The following is a 20427-nucleotide window of genomic DNA, read 5'->3' on the forward strand; positions in this document are numbered from 1 at the left end:
GTAAGGAGCACATCACGGCCATCTTCAGCTTGGACGATTACATAATCTAAGAGGTGCCAGTGGTTTGACCAAGGGTGCCTCTAAGATGTTTTAAATTTATTTCTTTGTCAAAAGAGTGTGTTGGTAATTACAAAGTTGTGCACTGCACATATCGTCAAAAGTAAGATTCCGTTCTGGTTGCTGTTGCCAATTCCTTCTTTCCTAATAGTCCCAGGCCACAGATAGAAATCTTGCCCAACTCCTGCATTAAATTCACCCAAGATTCCTCCTTAGGTGTCTCTGATAGGATGATATCCAGCCAAGAGTAAAAAAAAAAACCTTAATGTCTTCATCAGCATCCAGTGTTGGTGCGTAAGTCGTTCATTAATGTCGGTAGGGATTTCTGACAAGAGCTTCACAAGATGGTTTTTAATAGCAAAGCCTACCCCATGTACAGTGGTGCCCCGCAAGACGAATGCCTCGCAAGACGAAAAACTCGCTAGACGAAAGGGTTTTCCATTTTTTGAGTTGTTCCGCAAGACGAATTTCCCTATGGGCTTGCTTCGCAAGACGAAATGTCTTGCGAGTTCTTGCGAGTTCGTTTCCTTTTTCTTAAAGCCGCTAAGCCCTTAATAGCCGCTAAGCCGCTAATAGCTGTGCTTCGCAAGATGAAAAAACCGCAAGACGAAGAGACTCGCGGAACGGATTAATTTCGTCTTGCGAGGCACCACTGTATTTGACATTCTTGTTCCAGTAGACCTTTCTAGAAGAATGTCTGTTGTTGTTGTTTAGTTGTTTAGTCGTGTCTGACTCTTCATGACCCCATGGACCGGAGCACGCCAGGCACTCCTGTCTTCCACTGCCTCCTGCAGTTTTATCAAACTCATGTTAGTAGCTTCAAGAACACTGTCCAACCATCTCGTCCTCTGTTGTCCCCTTCTCCTTGTGCCCTCTATGTTTCCCAACATCAGGGTCTTTTCCAGGGAGTCTTCTCTTCTCACGAGGTGACCAAAATATTGGAACCTCAGCTTCAGGATCTGTCCTTCCAGTGAGCACTCAAGGCTGATTTCCTGAATGGATAGGTTTGATCTTCTTGCAGTCTGTGAGACTCTCAAGAGTCTCCTCCAGCACCATAATTCAAAAGCATCAATTCTTCGACAATTAGCCTTCTTTATGGTCCAGCTCTCACTTCCATACATCACTACTGGGAAAACAATAGCTTTAACTATACAGACCTTTGTCGGCAAGGTGATGTCATTGCAGTCTGTAGTCTCCAGCTACTTAATTCGACTGTACACACAAACACACATCTCTGCTCTCCCTGAGCAGTCCAGCATCAGAGTCTGCGACTCAACACTGCTTCAATCCAAAAGCGGAAGGACTCACTGAAACTCCACCCCGATTACACTCAGGACTGTCTGAGAACTGGCTCAGACTTCCTTTCTCACGCTGAGTAACATCACATGATGTAAACAATGTAACTGCTTCTCCGCTGTTTGTGGGAACTGAAATCCCAACACCATGACACCCCCCAGAAGCCCCACCCTACTCTGCCAATCCTAATGGGTGCCAGTCACCACTGTTATAAGGACAAACATAAAAAGAAAATTGATAGGAAATTGCTGCCTAAACGAGGAGGAGACAGTTATCAATGCCTCAGACTGGTGCTTCCCGAGGTCTAGTTGATATCTTTTTAAAACAAGCACCAGTTGCCCCTGATGATCTTCTGCACAACTGAAAATGAACAGGAGGGCTCTTGCATAGGTTGATTTCAGTGGTGACTATGCAGCAGAACTTCCTGGGGGATTATTGTGCACCCATTGGGTCAGATCGCTGGATCATTCTTCACCCCTCTCTGCTGTATTTTGATGCCAGCCAAAATCAGCCTGCTCTCCTTGCCTCCTTGGGGGTGGGAGGAGTCCCTTGTTAAATAAAATAGGAAGTGGGAAAATTTTAAGGCAGTGCATTTATCTAAAACCCTATTTTTATCTGCAATTAAGCTTCTGTTTATTATGTCCCAGTGCATTCTGCTTCCTCTGAGGCCCCCAGCTCTGGGATGAGAGTGCAGTTCTATCTTGAGTCAATGAACCACCTTTAACTTGTTGCTCTTCTCCACTTCCTGTTTGCCACAGGATGAGCCGGATGGCACGGGGCTTCTGGTTTCGAAGCGTTGTTTTCTTTTGCCTGTCCTCGTTTTAAAAAAGTCTTATTTGAACTCCTTGACCCATATTGGGTTTCTAAGCAGTTTAAAATTAGGCAGCAGGAATGATATTTGCCATGTTGAAAACATCAAGCGATACAAATGGTATTACTTGATCAAGGGCTCCTAAGAGGGGGATGCTGATAAGCCAGTGAGATGGGTTAGTCCAGGGGTCAGCAAGGCTTAGCTTGCCTGAGCTGGTTCACTGCCGTGGAGCCCTCTCTGTGGGCTGGACCGCGGGCACGCATGAGTGCGCACGCCTGCTATTACCGGCGTCTGCGCAGACGTGATTTCCGGCACTGCGGAAGCGAGCCCCCGCGCCATGCTGCACCAGTTTAGCGCAGCACGTGGGGGCTCGCCGAGCAGGCGGCTCAGTTCAGGGATGGCTCATAGGCTGGTAAAACAACCCCTGTGGGCTGCTTGTGGCCCATGGGTCTTTGGTTGCCGACCCCCGGGTTAGTCTCTGTTTCTTGTTAGCTGGTTTGCTTATCTGTGGTCTCAAAGCTTTGGAAAGCTTTTAAAATAGAATACAAGAAGGGAAGGCGGGTGGAAGTAAAGAGAATAAGGTTCTGAAAGTTATCAAAATGAAAGAGTGTTCTTTTTTATGCTATACTTTTTTCTGTATTCTTTTTTGTATTTTTTCCTCTTTTTTTGATATTTTATTGTTTGGATTTTTGAGGTTTGTCTGTTCTTTTTTGTGGTTTTTTTTCTGTTTGGTTGTTAATTCTTTGGAATTTCTAATAAAATATTATTATAAAAAAAAATCAAAGCTTTGGAAAGGATGGCCCAGAGCAAATGGCTTGGCACAGAATAATTTTCTCCCTTTGCGATGTGTTGCCATTTCTCCCTCTCCTCCAGTTTCTGGAGATCAGTTAGAGGGTGTGTGTGTGTGTGTGTTTCAGAGGGGCCCCATTCACCACAGCTTCAGCCCCTCTTGCAGTAGGTCAGTAATTGTGGTAATCAGGGGCTGCCCCAGTTCACTGGCCAAATAAATACCCAATTAGTTCAGCATTGTTTGCCTCGAGCTGCTGCATGCTGCTCCAGCAGGATCTTCTGCATCCCCAAGTAGAGCCTGCTTTACTTTTCTCTCTTCCTTCCCTGCCTGATATTCCAGCAGGATTTTTTATCATTAAAGCAAACGGGCCCAAGACAATGTGCAAGTTCGCAAGAATTACAGATGAAACTCTGCTGTTAAATAAAGGAAGCCTATGTGAAAATAAAACCGTGTTTAATAGTAAAATGGCTGGGTTTCCCCAGCCACTCTGGGCGGCTTACAATAGAATGTTAAAAATATGATAAAACATCAAACATTAAAAACTTCTCAAAACAGGTCTGTCTTCGAATATCTTCTAAAAGTCAGATAGTTGTTTATTTCCTTGACATCTGATGGGAGGATGTTCCACAGGGCAGGTGCCACTACCGAAAAGGCCCTTTGCCTGGTTCCCTGTAGCCTCACTTCTCGCAGTGAAGGAACCACCAGAAGAGCCTCTGAGCTGGACCTCAGTGTCCAGGCAGAATGATGGGGGTGGAGATGTTCCTTCAGGTATACTGGGTCAAGGCCATTTAAGGCTTTAAAGGTCCGCACCAGCACTTTGAATTGTGCTCGGAATTGATCCCATGCAACTTGACTACACAGGACTCTAGCACTCTCCTGCCCCAGCCCTGTTCCCATGGTAAAGTCTACCGCTTTCTGAATCTGAGCGACTTTATCTGCAAAAAACTTTGCAAAATCATTGCAGGAGATTTTGGGGTCCTTTCCAGGCCCTGATGGCAAAGGAGATTCCATTACATTGTGAACCACCTGAAAGAGTCTCCTGCTGCTGTTTTCTGCAAATGCAGTAGGGGCAGTGAAGAAAGTCCTCTTCACCATCACTGTCACCACTTGGTAGGCTCAACATTGAGCTCTAACCCATGTCCGGTCTGATTCAGAATGAGTTTTCCTCCACCGGTGCTCTAGCCGTCTCAGTGATTTTTTCATCGTTCTCAGCTTTGGGGGAAACTATGGGACTGGCTGGGCTCTATGCAACTGGAGAAGGTGCTTCGGAGCCAGACAGTTGATAGCCCTGGTTAACTCCGCATGGGCCACCAGGGAATCAGCTGAAAGGCCATCAACATGGGATAAAACATCCCCTACCACTCTCTGGAAACCATTTGGATCCAATGGTCCAAGTGGTGGGGGCAGATTATCAAAATTGATCCCACCTTCCTCAGAGGGGAAGGGTCACGGAGAAGTCCAGTTGCACCTGTTAAGGGCTTTATATACTAATAGTAACACCTTGAACATGGCAAATTGGTAACCAGTGAAAATCTCTGATCAGAGGGTCTGAGGGGCTTACACCTGTCAGCAACCGTGCTGCAACATTCTGCACTAATGGCAGCTTCTGGATCCAGCATCTGTAAAGTCCCACATTTTGTTGCATTGCAGTACAGTGGTACCTCAGGTTAAGAACTTAAGAACACCAGAGATTTTCTTCTAAATCTGAAGTGAGGACAGATAATTTATCTGTACAGTGGTAAAAAGGTAAAGGTACCCCTGCCCGTACGGGCCAGTCTTGACAGACTCTAGGGTTGTGCGCCCATCTCACTCAAGAGGCCGGGGGCCAGCGCTGTCCGGAGACACTTCCGGGTCACGTGGCCAGCGTGACAAAGCTGCATCTGGCGAGCCAGAGCCGCACACGGAAACGCCGTTTACCTTCCCGCTAGTAAGCGGTCCCTATTTATCTACTTGCACCCGGAGGTGCTTTCGAACTGCTAGGTTGGCAGGCGCTGGGACCGAGCAACAGGAGCGCACCCCACCGCGGGGATTCGAACCGCCGACCTTTCGATCGGCAAGCCCTAGGCGCTGAGGCTTTTACCCACAGCGCCACCCGCGTCCCATCTGTACAGTGGTACCTCGGGTTAAGAATTTAATTCGTTCTGGAGGTCCGTTCTTAACCTGAAACTGTTCTTAACCTGAGGTACCACTTTAGCTAATGGGGCCTACCACTGCTGCCGTGCTGCTGGTGCGTGATTTCTGTTCTCATCCTGAAGCAAAGTTCTTAACCCGAGGTACTATTTCTGGATTAGTGGAGTCTGTAACCTGAAGCGTCTGTAACCCGAAGTACCACTGTAATCCAGTCTTGAAGTACCCATTGTTGAAATAATAAAATATCTGGGGTCCTGCAAGTGCCTGTGAGCAGCAGAGAAATATATGGAAGCTATTTGGAACAGATACATGAAGGGGAAAAACAGAGGCTTTGTGGACCTGGCACAGTTCATGTCAGGCACCAAGGGCAGCTAACATGGTGCCCTGACAACAGTCCCAGCCAGCACTGCAGTGAAAGGCATTAAATGAGCCCAACGGTGAGAGGTGGAGACTAGTGACACCTGGAGGTTGGCTGACCGTGGCCATTTGTGGAGGAACAGTGCCTCGTGCCTTTCTCAACCAAGTTTTCGGCTAACAGCTTGGAGGAGTGGATACTACAGACTTCAATTGACTTTTGTAGCTTGAAAACATCTTAAGAGCTCTGCTTGAGTACCCTAATGTGGATCTACGTAGTCCAGCCTCCTGCTTGCCACAGTGGCCAACCAGATGGCCTTAGGAAGCCTAGAAGGGACAACCCACCAGGCACTTGGAGGCAGTTTACATTTAATGTGGTTCTGGTCCTATCACTGCTAATAGACATATACCAAGAGAGTCACGCTGGGCAGACCATGGTGGACTTTCTAGGTCAGCATCCTGCTTCCTACAGCCACCAACAAGATGCATGGAGGCAGTTGTCCTCTTCCTGCTTCCTCACACACTGACCTCATTTGGATGACAATGCTGAACTATGGTTAGCACAGGCTTCCACAACCTGCTGCCTTCCAGGTGTTTGTTTTGGGGTCGGACACTGAGTGGGGTGGGGATTGGTTTTGTTTGAGCATAATTGTTTTTGGTTGTTTTGTTTTGTTTTCTATCTTGTAAATGGAGGTTAGTATGAGGCTTGGGATTGCTACCGTGATGGGGCGAGGGAGGTATGGCGGTGGGGGCAGATGTTATAGGCGAAGGGGATCAAGATACGGATATGCTCGTACCCCTTCCAATCTGCGCCCCATCCCGAGAGACGAGGGTAGGGTGAGCAAGGATTACTCACCTCCTTCACTGGTGTTGTGCAATGCCAGGTCTATAGGCAACAAAACCGCCACCCTGCGAGATTTCTTTATCTCGCTGGGGGTCGACCTGGCTTGTGTGACGGAGACCTGGGTGCGCGAAGGGGTAACTGTTACCTTACGAGAGATGGCGCCCCCGGGTTTCTCCGTCCTCCACCAGTCACGGACTGTGGGCCAGGGGGGAGGGGTGGCAGTATTAATCCGGGAAGATTGTCCTTTCAGGGCTCTACCATCGCCATCGATCCCCGGCATTGAATGTGTTGGCCTAGTGTGGGGCTCCGAGGAGAGCTTGGCTGTCTGGCTGGTGTACCGGCCACCTAGCGCACCAGCAGCCACCCTGTCAGGCCTGCTGGAGGTAGTGGCCGGCTGGGCCTTGGAGTTCCCTAACCTATTGGTATTGGGAGACTTCAACTTCCATGCTGATGCCACTCCCTCCTCACAGGCTCTGGACCTGGTGTCTTCCATGGCGACACTAGGGCTCTCCCAGTTTGTTTCGGGCCCCACACATCAAGCAGGCCACACGCTGGATTTGATCTTTGGCGCCAGTATAGATGTGATCATGTCTCCTTCGATGAAGGTGCCATGGTCTGATCACTACGCTCTGAAAGCCAGGATTGACTTTCCACCCCCACCCTGCTTAGGTGGCGAGCCGATTTGGGCTCGCCCGCAGAGGCTGATGGACCCTGATAGATTCCGTCAAGCCTTGCGGGACCTTGCTCCCCCTGGCGACTCATTGATTGAGCTTGTTGAGGGCTGGAATACCCAGCTCCTGGCAGCCATCGAGGAGATCGCACCTAAGCGCCCTCTGCGACCCCGCAGAAACCGGGCTCCCTGGTTTACCGAGGAGCTTCGGAAAATGAAGCGGGACCTCAGACGGCTAGAGCGAGTATGGCGGGGTGCCCGTGACGGAGCCTCAAGAACATCTTATAGGGTTTTTATGAAAACCTATGAGATGGCAGTGAAGGCCGCTAAGAAGTCTTACTTCTCGGCCTCCATTGCATCCGCTAGCTCTCGCCCGGCGCAATTATTTAGTATAATTCGGTCTTTAACGTCCCTTGAAGGACAGCCAAATTTAAATAACAATCTGACACACAGCTGTGAGGCATTTGCGAGCTTTTTTGCGGAGAAGGTCCTGTTGCTCCGCCATGACCTCCCTGCCAATTTGGATACAATAAAGGAACTGGAGGCCCCTCGACTGTCCTCGGGTCCAGTATTGGACCACTTTGACCAGATATCTCCAGCTGATGTGGACAGATTCCTCCAAGCTGGAAAGCCCACCACCTGTCCTCTTGACCCGTGCCCGTCATGGCTAATTAGAGCGTGTCCAGACGAGGTGCGGGCCCCCCTGGGGGATATCATCAATTTGTCCCTTGGCACCGGGATATTCCCAGGGGAACTGAAGGAGGCGGTGGTGCGTCCGCTCTTAAAGAAAACATCATTAGATCCCTTAGATCTATCCAATTACCGCCCAGTCTCAAATCTTCCATTCCTGGGTAAGGTGATTGAGAGAGCGGTTGCTGAACAGCTCGGTAGGTTTCTGGATGAAACATCTGCTCTGGATCCATTCCAGTCCAGCTTCCGTGCTGGGCATGGGACCGAGACGGCTCTGGTCGCCCTAACAGATGATCTCCGCAGGCAGCTAGATCGAGGCGGGTCGGGGCTGCTGATTCTTCTTGATCTGTCAGCAGCCTTTGACATGGTCTACGTGGGGGTGCCCTTGAAACTGACCCAGAAACTCCAGCGGGTGCAGAATGCCGTGGCGAGACTCCTTATGGGGTCTTCGCTGCGAGATCACATTCATCCGGTACTATACTAGCTGCACTGGCTCCCGGTGGAGTACAGGATCAGGTTTAAGGTGCTGGTTTTAACCTTTAAAGCCCTATACGGCCTAGGACCCTCGTACCTACGGGACCGCCTCTCCTGGTATGCCCCACAGAGAAACCTACGGTCTGCAAATAACAACATCCTCAAGGTCCCAGGCCTCAGAGAGGTTAGGCTGGCCTCAACTAGAGCCAGGGCCTTCTCGGCTGCGGCTCCAATCTGGTGGAATGCTCTGTCACAAGAGACTAGGGCCCTGCGGGACCTGACATCTTTCCGCAGGGCCTGCAAGACAGAGTTGTTCCACCAGGCCTTTGGTCAGGGCGCAGCCTGACTCCCTCCTCTGGCAACCTGCACAGAATCTTGCCTAATCGGTTGCCAACAATTTGATTTTAATTAATTTTATAATGAAATGTTTTTAGAATGTTTTTAGAATTTGACTGTTTGACTATTTGTTTTTTTTTTTTATAATAAATTTTTATTAGTTTCCCATAAATAAAGAAAAACAAAGCAATAACATAAACATAATCAAACACAAAATCGACTTCCCCATACCACCCCCTTTTCTGCATTCTTGTTTCTAGATTTTTCAGCAACCCTCTGATAATAAACTTGATTATATTTCATAAATTTAGCTTCTGTTAGTTATTAATACAACTGTAGTTCTTTATCTCTTATAACTCTGAGCCCCTAATTTTCCAAATTACAACAGTTTTTGAGATAAGCTTTAAATTTGTTCCAATCTTCATCCACCGCCTCTTTCCCCCGGTCTCGAATTCTGCCAGTCATCTCTGCCAATCCCATATAATCGATCACCTTCGTCTGCCATTCTTCCAACGTGGGTAGATCTTGCATCTTCCAATACTTTGCTAGAAGAATTCTTGCTGCTGTAGTGGCATACATAAAAAATGTCCTATCCTTCTTTGGCACCATTTGGCCCACCATGCCCAAGAGAAAGGCCTCTGGTTTTTTAACAAAGGTTCTCTTCAGAACTTTTTTTATTTCATTATAGATCATTTCCCAGAAAGCCTTAATCTTCGGGCAGGTCCACCAAAGGTGATAGAAAGTTCCCTCCGTTTCATTACACTTCCAACACTTGTTATTGGGCAAATGATAGATCTTTGCTAACTTAGCAGGAGTCATGTACCACCTGTAGATCATTTTCATAATGTTTTCTCTTAAGGCATTACATGCCGTAAATTTAACACCAGTGGTCCATAACTGCTCCCAGTCAGCAAGCTCAATGTCATGCCCAATATCCTGTGCCCATTTGATCATACTGGATTTCACCATTTCATCTTGAGTATTCCATTTCAACAGCAAGTTGTACATTCTTGACAAGTTTTTAGTATTGGGTTCTAACAGTTCTGTTTCTAGTTTTGACTTCTCCACTTGGAAGCCTTTCTTTCTGTCCTGTTTGAATACTTCATTTATCTGTCGATAATGTAACCAATCTCTCACCTTAAACTTCAGTTTCTCAAAACTCTGCAATTTTACATTTTCACCATCTTGTTCTATTATTTCACAATATTTAGGCCAATTTGAACCCATATTCAATTTTTTCACCTCTTTTGCTTCCATTGGTGACAGCCACCTGGGGGTTCTACTTTCAAACAGATCTTTATACCTTATCCAAACATTATACAAAGCTTTCCTCACCATATGGTTCTTAAAACCTTTATGCAGTTTTACCTTGTCATACCATATATATGCATGCCAACCAAATCTGTTATCAAATCCTTCAAGATCCAAAATGTCTGTATTCTCGAGGAGCAGCCAATCTTTCAACCAGCAAAACGCTGCTGATTCATAGTAAAGTCTTAAGTCCGGCAGTTTGACTATTTGACTGTTGTTAGCCGCCCTGAGCCCGGCTTCGGCTGGGGAGGGCGGGATATAAATAAAATTTATTATTATTATTATTATTATTACTTGTGAAAGTTGCTTTACCACTAAGGGCACTAGGTGGGTGAATGCTGGTTTAACATTAAGGAAATAAGCCCCAGGCTTGTGTGTTCCCCTCTCCACTGAAGCCATGTGTATCGTAACTCACAATTTGAAGCTGGCTTGTTTGAACAAACCATAGTTTATCCTGCAGTTTATCCTGCCTTGGACATAATGACAAACCATGGTTACTCTAAAACAGGAAATGAATCTTTCTGCTCTTCTCTTTTTGGCTGCACTGGACTGTGGTGCGGGACTTGCTCAGATTCATTCCAGTGGTGGTAAACAGTGGTTTTTTAAGCATTATGTCCAGACAAGGCCACTCAAGGACTTTGGGGTTTACAGGTTGCCGTGTGCTGTGGGAATTCTCTGTGGGGCTTCAAGGGAAGAGCCAGGAGGAGGAAAGCTTAGGGTGTCATAGTTGGCAGTTAATTGAGTTGCTCCTTCCAAATTAGCTCTAGTTGCAAGAAGCAGTGATGACAAAATCCTGGCTGGCTTTACTGGATGGTCGGCCAAGTTTCAGCCCATAAAGGTGGTTATGTGAAAGAACTGAATTGGGGTGGGTTGCAGTATAGAAAGGATCCCAGTAAATGAAAGATAAAGCAGAGTTTTATGGTGACTGTGTCAACACAAGCAACTGATGATTCTGCCCTAGGAAACTATATGTACCGATCTTGATAAGACCCAGAGGGGGAAATCACACTATTCACCCAACAAATATTTGTATTTCGTAGCAAATAAAGCCAAGTCTGTCCATAAATCCATCAGCAAATGCCAAATATATTTTAAGGTTGTGTCGGCTTTATGGGATGTAACATAAACATCACTTCCTGTTTGCCTAGAGTGGACACAGACAGGGGGGTGGTGATCCAGCCAGCTGAACTTCCTGTTCCACCTGGTCTGGAGCATCCTCCCCCTGCTTGTGAACAGATAGGTGGGTGTGACCCTTGCAGACCCTACAAAAGGTCCAGTCATGCAGTCATCTTTCTCTTTTTGACTCTCTTCTGATGCCATTTCTTCTCTTGGACTGCATTGCTGGCTCTCTGCCAGCAGCACATGGGACCATCCTTACAAGGATGTAAGCCACACTGTAAAGCCTGCCTTCAGGAATCCAACTGTGAACTGAACGTGGGTAAACTTCTTTTAAAAGAAGCTTCTTGTGTCTTTATTCTTTTTAGAAGGGATAAAAGGGGTCTTACCAGGAACAAAATCCAGTCTGAACAAAGCCAGATTGGATTGCTTAAGTATAGAGATTCAAACAAATCTACCAACTAGCTTCCTGCTATATATTGGGGAATGAACTCTGCTGTATGACTCACTAGCATGAGTTAGGAAGGATATTTAATCAATATATCCTCTCCTAGTTTGTACAATATTCCTGCAGGCTTATTTCTTCTTTGACACTTCACAAAACTAATAGTATGTGCTTTGTGTTTTCAGGCTGTGGTTATTTTTAAAAAGTGGTTGCATACTGGTGGTGTCTTATGGATTAGGTTGTCCTGCTTTTGTGACTTGCAAGGGAGATCCACCTCCACCCATTGAATGTGTGAGTCAGCCGGCTGGAGAACGCTAACAGTATTTGCTGACTTAGAAAAGGAACTCTTTTTGAGGCTGTTCAATGTCTCCTAAAGACAAGAACTCTGGGGAAAATTATGTGACCGGAGTTGAAACAGGGTTGCCTCCAGAAACAATTGTTGCTGTAAATTGTAAATTGTTGTTGTAAATGTATTCCTACAATAAATGGAGTGAATGTAGCTCCTCGTTGGAGTTTTGTGAGGGGTTTTGTAACTCACAGTAAGACACAGGTGCACACCCCATAGTCCACCTCGCCACATTTAGCATAACCCAGTTTATTCATTTAGTAGGATGCTGGGCCTTGGGAAGGAAGAGAAGTGGGATACTTAGGTCTCTGGGATGTGAGCCTGAGGCAGTTGGGCAGGCTGCGGAGCAAAAGTGTGTTTGTGTGCAAGTGGGGTCTCTTTGCTGCTACATAAAAGCAGAGTACTGGGGACTTTCCATGAGCAGGATCTCCATCAAGGTGTTGTCACTGGGCTTACAGTACTGGTAAAATATATTTTCCCAGTGGTAGAGATTCCACTTAGAACAGGCCTCATCAGGTTCAGGGTCTGGCCACAGAGGCTTTTCTCACAAAAATGTGGTGGTAAAGAATATATTGAGAAGTCCCTCCTCTCCTTTGTGTGAGAGTTTAAAATAGTTGTGGAACTGATTTTAAAAGCTAATTTTAAGGTATGTGTTATTTTTCATCTATATGATGGAGACCTGTTGTACCAGTATGCTTTTGGGTAACTGGTTAGCCAAACAGTTTGACAGAAGGCAAAAGTTCTTGGGTAAACCCTTTTGCAGTGTTTCCCAAGGGGATTAAGCCAGTGGCATTCTAATTCTCTCAGATGCACATATGTTTGCTTTAGATCTACATTCCTTGCCACTGGGCTTTATCCGGGCCTGTTGGGAATTTTCTTCCGTAGAAATAAATTTACCGCATTGCTGCCTTTATTGTAGAGTATCCAAACATCACTCTATGCAAAAATTTCCTGGTGCACATGGTCTTGTGTGGGAATGTTTTGTGCTTCAGGTTTGGCAGCTTCCTTGCCTAAGTACGTATCCACCCAAAATAAGTTTTCTGTGCCCAATACTGGGCCAACAATGATTGGTGGGCCAGCACTGGCATCTGCAGGGGGAAAACAGCGCAGATGAAATTTTATTTATTTATTTTGTTAAATTTATGCTCAGCTTGATTGTAAAAAAACCTTAAAGCATTTCACAAAATGAAGAAAATCAATAAAAGTATTAGTAAAAACAACTATTTAAACTATTCAATTGGCGGTATACTAAAGACAGGGATGCGGGTGGCACTGTGGGTTAAACCACAGAGCCTAGGACTTGCCGATTTGAAGGTCGGTGGTTCGAATCCCCACAACGGGGTGAGCTACCATTGTTCATTCCCTGCTCCTGCCAACATAGCAGTTCAGAAGCACGTCAAAGTGCAAGTAGATAAATTACCTTCCAGCGGGAAGGTAAACGGCATTTCCGTGCGCTGCTCTGGTTTGCCAGAAGCAGCTTAGTCATGCTGGCCACATGACCCGGAAGCTGTATGCCGGCTCCCTCAGCCAATAAAGTGAGATGAGTGCCGCAACCCCAGAGTCGGTCATGACTGGACCTAATGGTCAGGGGTCCCTTTACTTTATACTAAAGACAGATTAAACCACACATCACATTCCACATAACTGGGTAGACTTGTTTAAACAAAAATATTTTTAGCAGGTGCTGAAAAGAGTACAGTTCTGGATCAAGTGCAAGCTTCTAGATCAAGAGCTCATTGCAGTAATCCAGCCTTGAAGTAACCAACACATTAACTACTGCAACAAGGCTTTCCTCTTCCAGGAATGGCCGTAGCTGCCAAAGCAGCTGCAGTTGGTCAAAGGCACTTTGAGTCACTGTGGCTGCATGAGCCTCCAGGGACAGAGCACCTCCAAGCTGCAAACCTGCTTCTTCAAGGGAAGGGCAACCCCATCCCAGGGAGGCACCTGGCCAATTTCCTGGACATGGGAGCTACTGACCCACAGTCCCTCTGTCTTGCCAGGATCCAAGCTCAGTCCAACCTCAGGATCCAACCTCATCCTTCTCAGCGCTGCATCCAAGCAGTGGCCCAGGGGCATTGCAGCCTCTCCCGATTCAGATGTCATGGAGAAATAGAGCTGAGCGTTACTGGCATACTGAAGAGGTTTGCATGGGGATAAAGTAGAGGAATTGCCAGACTTCCTAGACAGTCTTTCTAACCTAACCTGTGCTGATCTCTCCTGAATTGCTAGGCTGCTGTTCTTAGGGCCCCTATCTAGCTTCCTGTTCCCCCCTGCCCCATGCAGGGTGGTCAAAATATTAGGGTTCTGGGACTTCCGGGTTAGCGCCATCGACTAATGGCGGATTCCCTCTGAGCTCCGGAGGGAATCGGCTCCGCAGGATCGGGTCTTGCCGCTGCGGCGACGCGGGGACCCTTAAAAATCACAGGCGGTGAAGCCTGTGAGCGTGGTGACTCGGCGGGCACCATTTGCTCCCCCCCGACCCGCGAAGGAGCCTTTTTAAAGGCTTCGGAATGGGGGACGGGGTGAGCGGCGCGGTGCTGAGAGTCGACTGCTTCTCCTGCGGAGTGAAGCCGCACTGCCATGGTCGGAGAGCGCTGACTTCTTCTTGTGAGCAATTGGACTTTAAAGTAACAACCCGTGAGTAGTACGGAAATTGGAATTGTAAAGAATTTTTTTATGAATTAGGCACGATCGGGGAAGGTGTAAACAGGAAGTCTGCCTCCCCTCCTTGTAAATAATTTAAAGCAAGGACCTGCTAACTAAGGTCGAGAGAACCTTTTTGTTTTTCCTTCTTTGGTAAAAGATTTTAATTTCACGGTTTGGCAGCATAAGAAATCTTACTGGAGGATAAAGAGCTAACTTTTGGAACTGAAGTGCCACCCCCCCGGACTCAGGAGTGCTCCGCGAGAGAGCCTGTTGATGAGGTACTGAAGAGTTTGACAGCTGTCAAATTAGCTGTCAAGACGGAAAAAGAGAATTTTGTTTCTGTTGCTTCTGCTGGTTATGTTTGTTACAATTTTGTTACAATTTGTTGAAAACAAGGAAGAGCCGATATAAACTAACTTGATTTTTGGATTTGAACTGGAAGGAATATTAAGGCAGTGTTTCCCAACCGGTGTTCCGCGGCACACTAGTTGCCTGGTGTGCCGCGGGAAAAATTAAAAAATTCGAAAGATATCTGGAGAGGCGGCCTTTAGGCGAGTTTTAATTTTAATTTTCCTTCTCCCACTTAATGCCCCACGCTCGCCCGAACAGCTTGCAGTCCTCGGTAACCACGGCGACCCGAGGGAGGGGAGGGAACAGGGAAGTCGAGGGCGGCGGCGAGCCGCGATGACGTCAGTGGGCCGCGCCGCCTCGCCCTGGCACGGTGTGAGAGCCCCGGCTAGTGGCGCGAGCTTCGGAATAAGTGGGATCCGCGTGCGCAAGACCGAGATCGCGGGTAAGGAGCTCAGCCCTGGGCAGGAGGAAGCAGGGCCACGCGTGCAGGCCACATCCCCACAGAGAGCGAGCCTCCCCCGGCCCACCACTCCGGGCAGGTCCACTCGCATGAGGGGGCGGCGATGGCGACGGCCGGCAGCTTGCCTGCAATGCCATCCCTCGAGCAGGCGAGGAGCCCGGAGGCTACCAGATGCGAGTCCTCTTTCCCACCCTGCTCGGGAGTCCAGAGCACTTGGTCGCATTCAGGATCTAGAGTGGGGAAGCGGGGCTTGTGTCTGGGCTGGACACATTGGGCTGCCTGTGCCGCTCGACCTGCGGGGAGAAATCAGGGTGGGAGTCACGACCGTGAGGCAGGGCTGCCAAGTGTGGCAGAAGAGGACACGGCCGTTGCACCTGTCCTTAGGTAGGAGCTTCTTCCGTGTCGACCTGCTGCCCTAAAGTCTTGGCTTTTTTCTTGGCTTTTTGGCGGTTGGCACAGAAGGAAGGCAAGGGGGAGGGGAAAAAATTGAAACTTACACTTTCGTGCGTCCCTCCCGGCGTGACGCTGCGCGCTGACATCACGGGGCTGTAATGGTGGTGTGCCTCAAGATTTTTTTCATGAAACAAGTGTGCCTTTGCCCAAAAAAGGTTGGGAAACACTGTATTAAGGAACCAAAATCCCTCTAGAGGGGGTTGTAGGACATTACAAGAATGGCTGGAGAAGGGAAAATTCAGGCTGAACTGGACAGAGTATTTGTTCTCTTGGGAAAGTTACAAGGCCAAATTGATGTTTTGGCTACAAATGTTACAACTCTGGACTTAACAGTAAACAACATCATTGAATTTGATAAGGATTTGAATCAGGAAGCCTATTCAATTGGACAAAAAGAGAAACTTGAGAGCTTTGAGAATTTGGAGAAGGAGATATATGTTGTCCCTGAAGAAAAGGAAGGAGGAGCTGTAATTTTGCAGATGACAAAGGAGAGTTTGAGGCCTGACATGATGGCAACAAAGGAAAATAAAAGCTTGATGTGGAAAATTTGGCCTGAATTGGAGATTGAAAAATGGAGAGATCTCCTTATGTGGAGATCTGAAGACCTAAGGATTACAAATTTGCTTAAGGTGGAAGTTGGAGCTTTGGGGACATTTGGACTTGAAAGGAGTAAGAAACAAGATTCGGGCTCCACTTTTAAGTATGGAGGTCTGGCTGGAAGAAACATGGATCTCGTGGGGCCAGAGCTTCTCCGAGATTTGGTGTTCAATATTAAGGACTATCAAAAAAAACCGGCAGAGAGGAGTTGAGAGAGAATTAAGAGCCTTGGATGTGAGATCTCCAGGCTGATAGTAGATTAAGACTGATGGACATTTGTTGGGGACTGAAACCGGGAAAGGGGGGGTGGAGTCTGGGAATCCAAAGGGTACATAATTATAATCTGTTCTGTTTTCATTTTGTTTTGTTATTTGTATGAAAAATGGGAAATTCGTGGAAGGGAATTTGGGTCGACTTTAGAAAATATGTTTTAAGAATGAGTATTGATGTATAAGTATTGATGTATAAGTTTGGATAAGGCAAAATTGGATAAGGATTTGCTGAACTAATAATTTGAATTGGAATACAAGAAGGGGAGGTATGAGGAGGTCAGGGAAATTTGTTATTGAAAAATAAGTATTGTGAACTCTATGTGTTTTTAAACTCTTTTTCTTTTTCCTTTTTGATTCTTTTTTATTGTATTAAATTTGAAAACTTTAATAAATATCTTAAAAAAAACAAAACAAAATATTAGGGTTCTGTATCCAATACCATGAGGGTTTAGTCTGGACAGCCAATAAAATCCTGACAAGGACATTTACTGAGGCATTGCAAGACTGGTGCAACACCTCAACCAGCAAGGAGTTTGGGGTGGCGCACCAAATATGAAAACTGTGCATCATCCATACACTTCCAAGCAAAGGGGCAGTTATGTCCATCTTTGGCAATACTTCCTTCTACAAGCTTATGCTGGTTTAATCATGAGGCAGAACAACTTTCTTCTAACTTCCTTACCTCTTCTGCAGAGACTGAAATAGCAGGCACATCTCCTTTGCATGTCCATCTTAGTTAAATAGGATTAGGGCCTCTTTCCTGTGTCTTATAATGAACAAGCTTTTCTTCCCCTCCCCTGCACTTACAAGGAGGGGGGGGCTTCTTACACGCTTTAAGTCAAGGGTCAGCAACCTTTTTCAGCTGCGGGCCAATCCACCGTCCCTCAGAACATGTGGGGGGCCGGACTATATATTTGAGGGGGAATGAATGAATTCCTATGCCCCACAAATAACCCAGAGATGCATTTTAAATAAAAGAACACATTCTACTCACGTAAAATCACACTGATTCCCAGACCGTCCACAGGCTGGATTGAGAAGGCGATTGGGCTGCATCTGGCCCCCGGGCCTTAGGTTGGTGACCCCTGCTTTAAGTGCTCAGGTCAGTGCTCTGGCTGCACCCGGGAATTCCCAGGGAGGAGCTCTGGGAGGGGCCTTTAAGCTCCTGATGGTTCCTTAGTAGCTGTGCCCTTAACTGCCTCACACCTGCTGACATGTATTGTGGCCAGCTGTTTGGCAGCAGTGGGTGGTGTGGCTCAAATCAGGACCTGATAGGGCTGGCAGGCTGGCTGTTCCCCACCTCTGTGTTAGACATAAGATTTTTCTACCTTGCATTGCACAGAGCAGTCTTTGCCAACCTGGTGCCCTCCATATCTTTTGGACTAAAATGTAGCATTCCTTCCTTCAGCTCCAGCATCCATGTGGGGCTGCCTTTGGAAAGTGCTCAGAAACGTCAGCTGGTTCAAAGACCTGCAGCCAGATTGTGGACTGGGGCTGGTTATAGGGAGCAGACGACTCCCTTGCTAGAACAGCTCCACTGGCTACTGGTCTGTTTCCTGGCACAGTTCCAAGTCCTGGTTATGACCTGTAGATCCCTATATGGCTTAGGCCTAGTCCATCTGAAATACCATATTCCTCCGTATGAACCTGCCTGGGCTCTGAGATCTTTGGGAGAGGGCCTTCTTGGTGGTGGCTGCTCCCATACAATTTTGGAACTCCCTCCCTAGAGAAGTTAGACTGGCTCCTTCCTTGCTGTCCTGCTGGCAAATGAAGACCTTCGCGTTCCAACAGGGTTTTGGGAATTGGCTGCTTTTAAGGAAATGGTTGGTGCCATTCTGTTTTTGGTTTTTGGTTTTGGTGTAATTGTATGTTTTTAATAGATCTGGGAGAGTGTGTGTGTTTTAATTCTATTAATGTCTAATTGTTAAGGATTGTTCTTTCCCCATGTTTTTAGCAGTTCTAATTCTGTCTGTAATCTACCTTGAGTTCCTGTCAGGAAGAAAGGTGGGGACAACTAAATATATAACAACAACAACAACGTTATCTGGGGCTAATGAGAGTTGCAGTCAGACTCTAGTCCTCCAGCTGTGCAAGGCCTGCTGGCCTAGAGACTCCTGGCTTGCCTCTTGTTTCTTGTGAGATGAGAGAGAATCAGCTGCTGGGGCAAGGTGCCCCAGCCCAAGTAGGTTTTCTGTCACTAGATTGTAATGTTCCTTTGTTTGAAACCATTGCTTGAGTCAGCAGAAATGTTTGGAAAGCAATTTTGTGTAATTGTGCAAAAGGCTACGTCAGTGTGGTTTGAGTGGAACTTGATTGTGCCTGAGTAAAGTGGGCTTCTCACCCCAAGCAGTGGCGGAGCTTCATGCTCCGGCACCAGGGGGCGGAGAGCAGGCGGGGGCAGGGCTGGCACACCTCCTCCAGGGGCATGGCGCCCAGCACGGGCGGGGGGGGGGGCAGCCACGATGGCACCCCACTGGGATCATGCTGCTGGGGGCGGTGCACTCCCCCCGCACTCCTCTTCCTCCACCAGTGATCCCAAGGCTAATATTGAGTGCTCCTTCTCTCCTACTTGCTCCCAGTTTTAATTGATCATGAAATTATTTTTATCAAGTCAAATTCTGCATGATGGACATGTGTGACAGCCCGTATATCATGCACTTTTGCAGGTAAGGAAAATGTTTACGAAGGTAGAGAATGTATTGTTCTGCTGGTGTTAAGTGTGGACACTTTAAAAAATCGTCTGGTCAAAATTCAGCAGCAGGTTCCTTGGTAAATGGTTCTAGCCATTTAGCACCAACTGAAAACAGTGTTATATCATGCAAACCTATATCTTTCTGCATTTCCAAATTCCTGTTCAGACCTCAGTTTATCCCAGTGCACTGAGGTAGATAAGGACTTGCATGTGGGATTCCTTTATATGGGATTCCGTTTCCTATTACATTACATTCCTATTACATTGACAACACTCTTCTGTCTTTACTAGGGTTTCTGCTCTTCAAAGAGTTATGCCAAATGAACATGGAGGAAGGGGTTCCTCAGCTGAAGTTCTATGAAGAGGTAAGAGATCTGTCCTCTATGAGATTCAAATCTGGTGAATCGTGTCTGGATCTTTCTTCAACTTGGTAAAGGAATCTCTTCCCCCACCCCACCCCTCTTTTTTTTTTTAAAGAGCTAGGTTCAGGGGAAATTTTTGACACTACATGGATGGTGATAAAACAGCTCTTTTGCAAACTTCCCTTTTTGAGTTCAGAACCATTCAGCCCCTCCCTCTCCATTCTTAAATGCCCAAGAAAGGATCTCCCTCTTTTCCTTGGACTTTTCAGTGTTTCTCTACAACCACAATAAATTCTAGGAAGAAAAGGAATTGAGTTTGTTTTTGGTTCTGGTGTATTTGTTGTGCAATAGGGAATAAATAAGAAAATATGAAAAGATACTCTGTTATAAGAACATACGAAATAGGCTTATATTGGGATCTGGATATTGCCTCCTCTCCTCTTCCCCAACCTGGTGTTCTCCAGATGTTGCTGGACTGCAACTCCCAGCAGCCCCAGCAGCATGGCTAGTGGTGAGGGTTTCTTCCTTCCTTCCAAAGGTAAACAACAGCAGCCTTTTGGGCAAAATGGCAAGCTAATAGAAGTCATAAATAAATCTAACTTCTTTTTTCTCTGTCCCGACGCATAAAATAAATCAAACACAAAGGAAGACAGGTGCATTGTGGTTCAACAGTGCTTGTAAACAGGCTAAACAACTTCTTGGTAACATCTACAAAGAGTATAAAGCCTCTGGGGCAACGGTCTTGCCAAAAGAATATTTCCAAGCAAAATCGGCCTACAAGCAAATTCAAAAGGGTGCCAGACTGGAATGGCAAGTGAATCAATGGCGGGCAATTGTAGAAGCCTCATAATCACGGAACACCAGACAATTTTGGCTCCTGGTAAATAAGAGAACTAAAAGATACCCTTTAACTATTATTCCCGC

General features: G+C 46.7%; 1 protein-coding gene across 8 annotated transcripts in view; it reads left to right on the forward strand.

Moving 5' to 3' along the window:
* Positions 1-20427, forward strand: part of GRK3 (G protein-coupled receptor kinase 3) — a 163798-nt gene that overhangs the window by 62081 nt on the left and 81290 nt on the right. For all 8 annotated transcript variants that reach the window (XR_013390519.1, XM_077917760.1, XM_028703678.2 and 5 more), the window contains one exon: positions 19433-19506. Coding sequence is in view for 7 of the 8 variants with exons in the window: in XM_077917760.1 (XP_077773886.1) it covers positions 19433-19506 (74 nt within the window). In the remaining variant the exon portion in view is untranslated. The remainder of the gene's footprint in view (positions 1-19432; positions 19507-20427) is intronic.

This window comes from Podarcis muralis, chromosome 13 (assembly GCF_964188315.1).
Source record: "Podarcis muralis chromosome 13, rPodMur119.hap1.1, whole genome shotgun sequence".
NCBI classification, from domain to species: Eukaryota; Metazoa; Chordata; class Lepidosauria; order Squamata; family Lacertidae; genus Podarcis; species Podarcis muralis.